The sequence below is a fragment of the Epargyreus clarus genome, unplaced genomic scaffold, assembly GCF_041222505.1.
Source record: "Epargyreus clarus isolate Ecla_fem2 unplaced genomic scaffold, WU_Ecla_fem_2.2 ptg000006l, whole genome shotgun sequence".
Lineage (NCBI taxonomy): Eukaryota > Metazoa > Arthropoda > Insecta > Lepidoptera > Hesperiidae > Epargyreus > Epargyreus clarus.
Window position 1 is genome coordinate 5,486,995 of NW_027332214.1, and position 8,567 is coordinate 5,495,561.

The 8,567-nt window shown below is 37.9% G+C and overlaps 1 protein-coding gene across 1 annotated transcript in view; it reads right to left on the reverse strand.

Moving 5' to 3' along the window:
* Window positions 1–8,567, reverse strand: part of LOC140742794 (cell adhesion molecule Dscam2) — a 72,750-nt gene that overhangs the window by 28,161 nt on the left and 36,022 nt on the right. The window contains exons 7-20 of the mRNA XM_073073801.1: window positions 7,999–8,089; window positions 7,446–7,596; window positions 5,609–5,773; window positions 5,093–5,228; window positions 4,658–4,777; window positions 4,419–4,583; window positions 4,199–4,343; window positions 3,977–4,125; window positions 3,489–3,699; window positions 3,014–3,209; window positions 2,329–2,495; window positions 2,023–2,105; window positions 1,611–1,748; window positions 62–262 (exon numbers count right to left, since the gene is read on the reverse strand). Coding sequence (XP_072929902.1) covers window positions 62–262; window positions 1,611–1,748; window positions 2,023–2,105; window positions 2,329–2,495; window positions 3,014–3,209; window positions 3,489–3,699; window positions 3,977–4,125; window positions 4,199–4,343; window positions 4,419–4,583; window positions 4,658–4,777; window positions 5,093–5,228; window positions 5,609–5,773; window positions 7,446–7,596; window positions 7,999–8,069 — 2,098 coding nt within the window. The 5' untranslated portion in view covers window positions 8,070–8,089. The remainder of the gene's footprint in view (window positions 1–61; window positions 263–1,610; window positions 1,749–2,022; window positions 2,106–2,328; window positions 2,496–3,013; window positions 3,210–3,488; window positions 3,700–3,976; window positions 4,126–4,198; window positions 4,344–4,418; window positions 4,584–4,657; window positions 4,778–5,092; window positions 5,229–5,608; window positions 5,774–7,445; window positions 7,597–7,998; window positions 8,090–8,567) is intronic.

The window sequence follows — 8,567 nt, forward strand, 5'->3', positions numbered from 1 at the left end:
CCATCGCTCGCCGCGATGTACGCGAGCGCGCTATACGAGTATCACACTAAACTTCGCTCACCGTCCTGTTGCGTGGTGCAATGTATAGGATGAGCGGGCAGGCCGTCGCCCGCGGCGGTGTACGCGAGCGCCTGCACAGTGTAGTTCACGTGCGGCCTGAGCGCGAGCAGCAGTGTTTCCACGCCCGCTACCCGCTTCACCTCCGCGCCCGCCGCACCAACCCCCGCCGCGCCACGGACCTCCCACTCCAACCAATCTGTCGCTGCCGACAAACAACTGTCATCGCTCAGCTAACATTGTACTAGGATAACACCAAGTGCAATACGAAACTGATGATGGTTTTTTTTTATATATAATGTGGGGGCAGCAGACGCGCATACAGTCCATCTTATGGTACCTAAGTCGCTACTGTCGCCCATGGACATATGTAATCAACCCCAGATAGGATTTATTCCTACTTGACGTCGACCACAGATGCGCCGCTACCCCTGAGGACTAAGCTGGAACGCCTCAGAAAAGTATGTCTCCCTTACCATACCCTTCTAACCAGAACACAGCAGCGCTTGACACTACTGTTAACAGGCAGAAATAGGTGTGGAGACGGTGCTAAGAATCTATTAATTCTATCTAATAACAGCAGTGTTAAGCGCTACTATGTTGAAGAGTGTGGTAAAGCAGACGATTTCTCCGAGTTCCAGCTTAGTCCTCAGGGGTAGCGACGAAAATGCGGCCGATCTCAGGTAAGAATCCAATTCTATCAGGGGTTGATTACACGTGTCAATGGGCGGCAGTTGTCACTTTCTGTAGATGACTACTGCCGCTATTGTAGCAGACGAGCATGCAGCCATTGATCCAATCCTTAAATCCTTAAATCCAAGATTTAAAGTACGATTGGCTATACAGACGATACACGCATCTAATCTACTTTAATCAAATTAAGTAATCTTATTGATGAAGTTTGGATTCTGTTCTGTATTAAGGTATTTTCAGAAACTCCTTTCCTTGCTAAATGAAATATAGTTAACCTACGTATTATACGAAATATTAAATATTTTGCCATATGGATTAGTCCGTGAACACATTACAATATTCGAATGGGTCGGAATGCAACTCTGAATGCGTAACTATTTGTTTAGCAAAGTGAATCATGTCATGTCAAACACACTAATCAAATACGTACTCGTAGCTAGAGTTGTTGTAAATAAGTTATCCAACTCATCATCCTATAGTTTCAGACCTTTTCCTGTCATATATTACATGCATGCTAGTTGCATCTTCGCGTAGTCAGTTAATTCACTTGGGTGAATATTCGTGTGGGGGAAGAATTCTCTGTACTTTAACCACACCTATTTCTGCCTATTAAGAGTAGTGTTAAATGCTGTTGTGTTCTGGTTTGAAGGCTGTGATAAGGGCGACATACTTTTTCGAGGCATTCCATATTACTCCTCTGGGGTAGCGGCTCATCTGTGGTCAGTAATGGGGGAATTCGGTCTTGTCTCGGGTTGATTGGTTGATGTTCATGGGCGATAGTAGCTACTTAACATCAGCAACTTGTATAGTACCTAATTATGTTTCTATGGCTACAGTCTAAAGTCATTAACCATACTCACTATGTTCCGGGCGATAGAGAAGCTTGTACCCAAGCAAGGCTCCGTGGTGTGAATGTGCTGGCGGTGGTGACCACTCCACCTTCAGACTTTGAGGAGAAACCGCTCGACATCGAACTGCTCGGGGGCCTTCTGACGGCACTATATGGAAAAGTTTCTTTTATGCAACAGAATAAGCATGCAATTATTGTTGTTGAAAAATATCAATTAAGAGATGAGAAAGCTTTTCGTAAATCGACTTGCGCCAGCGATGCGCCTATTTTATATAAGGTGTCTTACTACTGTTTGAACCGTCAGTGCGTTTACCTAAACGCACTTCAATTTCATTAACAATACTAAAACGTAGCTCAAATGTCATTTAACAAAGACAATTAACATAATCAACTCTTCCAATTAAATGAAGTCAGCTACATACCACTTTCTTGTGTGAGCGTATTGACGGGCGAAGTAGCGGGGCCGGCTCCGGCACTATTGAATGCCCTAACACTCACAGAGTACCTGAAAATTAAAATGTATTAATCTTGTTGTCATTACATATTTCCCCTATTCAATTTCTTAATAAAACCATTATTGCACACTTATGAAATATCCTAGATAACCTTTCTGAAAAAAAAATAAACTAAATTATTTTCAAAATACGAATCCTGAAAAAGATGACGATAGCTACGAAACAGACACTGACAATATTTTTCTATCAAATCAATGAAAATCCACAACTTACCTAGTATAATGTTCCAAGCCCTCTATAGTATATTTGGTGATTTGTCCCCTCACAGTCGCGAACTCCATGCCCACATTGGCTCCCCCGGACAGCGAGCCGTCAGCGGAAGCCCACCACCACACCGTGTAACCGAGCAGCTCACCATTCCAAGCTGATGTTGGCGGTGACTGTGTGAAATTATTAGTAATCAAGTATGAGGAGTTAATAGATGCTACTTTGTATAATTTGACAAATATTAGAATAATCCATAATAATGAGACAAAAGGAATCCATCAACTTACTGATGTTGATGGATTCCTTATGTCTTTCTCAGATTAACTGCTTAGAATACATATTACTAGTTAATGACAGATATAGAAAGTTGAAGTAAAACCTGCTCCAACTGAGAGGAAGTGGAAAGGATAAGATTTTTTCTGTTGATTCCTTCAGGGTACATAAGGAAAAATACCATTCTTGGATACTATGGAAAAGTACGGAAACGCATTAAATTAACGGTTTTATATACTCAGAAAGTATCGATACATAGAAAGTACCATTCATAAGCTTTGCAACAATAGCAAAAAAAGAAAAAACTCAGCAACTATGAAACTTTAATTTGCGTTTGGAAAGTAATAACATTGATAGTAATAAACTCAAATGAAATTAATAAACACAAAACAAAACCTAGAAAACGTCAATACCTTACCTGCCAAGCTAATTCAATAGTCGAAGGTCTTGGAGCTGATGCCCGAAGGCTGATAGGAGCTCTAGCGGGTGGCTCGTGTAATGTCAACGCTAGTAACGCTCTCGTATGAGTCGAGGCAAATTGCGCTGTTACTGTACGAGCTCGTACTAGGTAAGCCGTGGCTGGTTCCAACCCTGTTATTGTTGTACCTTCAGTCCTACATAAAATACAAGACAATAAATTCACACAGAAATGAAAATAATAACAAATAAATTTACAAACATACGCAAGGGGAAGTAGATAGACAACGGATCCGTCATATGAATACGAACCATTATCAAGTATTACATGTTATGTTACTTTTAAAAAGTTAGAAGACAATAGATTTGAAAATTTACTTATGAAGTGACCAAAATAATAAATAAATATAAATACTATGTTACCCGTCATCATTTCTGAATAATAAATCCCTTAGAATAATGTTTTCACAACTTACTCTGAGTACAAATCGGTAGAATGTGCTGATATAGAAATGTTATGAGTATCAGCATCTCTCCATGCTTCAGGATTGGAAGAGTCATGCCTTCTGTATTGTACCACATATGCCATCACAGGGGAGTTTCCATCATAAGGTCTCTGCCATTGGAGACGAACGGATCGTGACGTTGTATCTAATACTCGGAAATTTGCCGGTGGTTCTGGAGGCTCTAAAATTTTCAAAATCATAAAAATCTAGAGCTCTGATTTGAATTGTGTGGTAAGGCCTAATGAAGACATACTTATCCAAGGTATTCCACCTTAATACTCTGTGGTAGCGGCACATTTTTGGGCGCGTCCAGGTAAGAATCTAATCTTACCTAGGGTTGTTAACAGATTTCCATGGGAGGCAGTAGCCACTTACTGTCAGGTAGACTGCTTTATTGTCTGCTACTTTTATGTTATAAAAAAAATTAGAACTACAAAATTAACCAAATTTGTCGGTACCTTGAACTCCTAGATGTACAAAATGGTCAGATCTTCCATAAGGATTGGAAGCTTGGCAGCGATAAACTCCAGAATCTCTTCTATCTGCCCTTTCTATAACTAATTCACTTCTCAAACCTTCCGCACTTCTAGTTTCCGATATACTCATCCTAAAAGGAATAAAATATATTTTATTCATATTAACATTTCATTTCAATTAAAGTCGTTTTCCATTCTGCTTACCTGTAATCAGAGTTGGGTAATGCCCGTCCAGAATGACTCCAAGTCATCGAAAGTGGACTATCTCCTCGAGCAAGACATATGAGTCTAATTGTGTCACCCAATTTCGCAGTAACATTTACTGATGGGGTTTCAAACCTTGCCGGTTCTGAGAAAAATAATACAATTGCTTATTTTGTACCTTCTGTTAAATTATCAATCAATTTATCTTCATATCACTTACCATTGATATGTATAGTTAGTGTTTTAGAAAGAGCAGGAGCAACTCCATTATCAGCTCTGCATCGATATTTCCCTGAATGTTCTGCTCTTGCTGATTCCAGTCTCAAAGATCCATTACTTAGTACCACGGGATCTGACACTCCGCCCAGGGATGTTTCTGTACTACCTTATAAATGGAACATAATATTAAGATGTCAGTTTGTAGCACAATCTGTAGTGATAAGAGAAAGTAATTCTTACCAGAGAACTTGGTCCAATAAATTGCAGGCGACGGGTGTCCCCGAGCTTCGCAACTTATAGTTAATGATCCATTCAGTAACACCGCGGTATCTGAAGGCTCTAATTGCCAGTACGGTGGAACTGCATAAGAATATATTAGTTCAGTTTCGTTGACTTGACAAGTTGTAAAAGTTACAAGTTGCTATGGGACTTTCTTTGAAATATTACATCAGCTTTGTGTTAAATAATTATTTTGATGTGGTTGTTTGCTTCTATGTTAAAAAATATGTATGCTGGGAGTTTTTTTAACTATTGTTTTTAAAAAAATAATATTTTCACTGGAGATATGACATTTAAAATTTAAATCTATAGGTATGTATTAATTTACTTCTGTACTATTTTGTCAATGTGTTTTCTATTGTTTAATTTAGTAATTCATGAGTATTATGGTCTTACCTTTAATAGCCAGTTCAGCGGATGTATTAGCTTTACCAGCTGTATTGGTTACCACGCAGGTGTATATACCACTATGAGCAGCAGTCAAGCTTTTGAAGAGGAGCATACTATAAAATTCTGCACCCCGTTCATCTACCTAAGAATTAGATAAGTCGGCAAAATTAATATCGTCTTTTGTTCATAATAATCTATGTACTAATGTGAAATTTATTTTTTTATTAAGTAGTTAAGTAAAATTGGATTTTAAAAGTGTTTAGACAGATATTTTATTTTGGATGAAATTTAACCACATAAAATTTTGCATTTAACTTTTAATTGAACTAAACTGGAAAGGAAAAGATGACCAATGTAATTAGTTTTTATATTTTGTTAAGAATACGAATAAATAAGTAATAAAATACTAATAAACTTTCCTAAATTTATAATTAGGGAAGTAGTAGTACCTATCTAAACTAACTTAATGTAAATTTTAACCTCCGTAATCTTTTAAATTCTAACTTAAACCAACGAACCAACCTGTAGCACGCTAGAGATCGGCGTCTGGTCTTTCAGCCAGGAGAAGTACACAGGCATGTCACCCGACGTGACGGTGCAGGTGATCTGCGCGCGGTCGCCGGAGCGCAGGCCGGGCGGGAACACGATGGGAGACAGCACGGGCGGGGATACCACCGTCATTTGTACCTGGGGCGGCAGATTGAAACCTCATAAGGCCCTTAAGAAAAAAAAAAAATTCAATGGGTTGCACTCCGGGAGTGCAGGCAGAAGTGAAAACTTTTGAAACCTCACCTGATGACAACTTGACTTTTGGAGTTTGTTTTTCCATCTTATAAATTTTAGATAAGTAAGATCACGTATCTTGACGTGAGTATAACATTTTTTACCCATCACGAAATGTCGCAACGCCGCTAAAGAAGTTTTCACTTCAAACATGGATTTTGATTTGGTAATGTGCCCATTTCTCGGCTTGTAATATGATAACTTGTCCACGCTACAAGTTTCACAATAAATTATAGATAAAATAAAACTAGAAAAACGCTTTAAAGTGGAATCGATCTAAAATGAAGAATCTGCTTTGTGTTATTTTCGCTATGTGTAAAAGAAGCATGGGGTAGGTACTGATATTAATTTCTAGTATAGAAAAACTATACCACGCTTTTTAAAGCTAGACGTTAGTCGCAATTAAGTACGTAGAAGGTTCCATAGTACTTTGTCTCTCTAAAAAAAAAAGTTTTTACCGTTCAGTTATTGATCATTAAACGTGAAACCAAAGCATACTTAACCAATTTTTTAACAAGATATTTTCAACCCGTTACCCATTATATACCCTAAAAATACAATGGTTTGAGAGAGTACCCATTACTAAGCCTATAGGCTTCGAAATAGAGTTTCTTTCGCTACAAAACCTGAATGTTTAATATAGCTGGCTCGACGCATCCAATACGATAAAGTATAAACTATTGGAATAACTATCATCGTTTATTTTGTTTGTAGTTTTAATCCAATTTCGCAGCTATCTGTACTTTTTCACACTTTTCACAATTATTGGTTTTTTGCAACTAATAGTTATCTATGTATCTATTGGCTTTGGTTTGATTTGGTCGTATTTGGATTTTATGTGAATCGGCTGAATATGTTTTCGTTGAATTCGTGTAAAGTGATATAACTTTCCTTGTTTTGACTTGGCTTTATACTTTTAACACAAATTAATTACACCATGGCTCCACAGTTCATTAGATTTTAACAAAATACATGATGATGTTTTCGAAACTCATTCTGAAAAGAAGGATGGTCTCTGGTATGGTATAACTGCAGTCTTTTATCTGTGATGATATCCTTCAGCTTCCTATAAAGTAAAAGTCCCCTATTCACACACACATTACATAACAAAAAAATGTTATATCCATTTCAAGAAAAGCAAGATCTTCAGCTTTCTTTTTAGTTTATGAATTGAAATTGTGATTCAGAAGTCTTTCTGTATTTCTTCAACTTTTCTGTATTTTTCAATTACTCTTTCAAAGCATTGTTAAAAGTTCGTCATTAACGTTAAAGTTTTCTTTGTTACAAATCTTACCTTCCGTCGCGCAAGTTCTCCACCAGGGGTGAGTTCCGAACAAGCCCTAGTGCGCCTGTCTCTGTTTTTGTCTACATATACACATTTCATGACAAAAAATATTAAACCCATTCCAAGAAAAGAAGGATTCATTTAAGCTTCCATATTTTGTCTTTATCTATATTGTCTATATGCGACAGTATGATTCAGAAGATCTTCTTTTCTGTATATTTCAATTATTATTTCAAGAAACTATAAGAAATTTGTCATTATCGTTAAAATTTTCTTTGTGACAAAACTTACCTCCCGTCGCGCAAGTTCTCCGCCAGGCGTGAGTACTGAACAAGCCCACGTTCCCCTGTCTCTGTTCTTGTCTACGTTCGTTATGGTGAGGTGACCGTCCGACTGGTGGTACCTCGGGTCAGCACCAGCACCGCCTTCCCATTTCACAGTGCTGAATTTAAAATGTTATTAGATCCTATTATAACGTTTCTTTTTTGTAATCTAGAGGTAGCAAACAAGTGTCCATCTGGCAAGTGGTTAGTGCCGCCCATGGAAATTTGTAAATAAGCCCAGATAGGATCAGAGTTCTATATGTGGTCGGTCACAGATGCATTGCTATCTCTGAGGCTAAGTTGGAACGCCTCGGATGTTTCAAATTAATTTTCCGGGTTAACAACGCATCGGTCATGCAACGAAGTGGCCAGCGTCACTGGGTTGTTGGAAAGGCATGTTCGTTTGAAATCCATATTGTAAAAATATCCAAAAAATACAATACGATAAGCAATAGGACTAAACTTTAAAACGTAGGAAGAATACATTGTCGACTTAAAAAGTTGCAAAAAAAGGTTCTTACTCTATCGGAAAACCGTAGTAAGGGCACCAAATTGTGACTTCCGACCCGGCTACAGCCTTCACCGGATTCATCGCCCGAATGTACGGCGGACCTGTGTAGAAATAACATTGCTTATATAATCCGGTTCGAATGAACGCGGTGATGGCGAACGAATGATGGCGGTATTTATTTAAAGAAGGTCTATTTTCATGTCCCTAATGTGTGTTATTTTTTCTGTTAAAGTCTGTAGTCGTTAATTTCTAAATATGGTACGTAAAACATGTTTTTTTTATTATACTCAGTCCCAGATATAGTTTTCTCTGAAATTTAAACGGAACCAATTTCAATTAAAGACATATTTTCCTACTAACATTCAATCCATCTATTGCTATCTTCTTTCAACCGTAACGTACGAGTAAGTAGAACAAAATTACACTCAAATTATTCTTAAAGACATACAACAAAATGGCTTCAGACTATGAAATCAGGTATATTTCGCGTGAAACTTCTAGTCCGCTCTGAATATAGAAATGAATCGCGTCGCCATATAAATTGTATGACTACACCTGCTCGCAACAACTTCAGAGCGT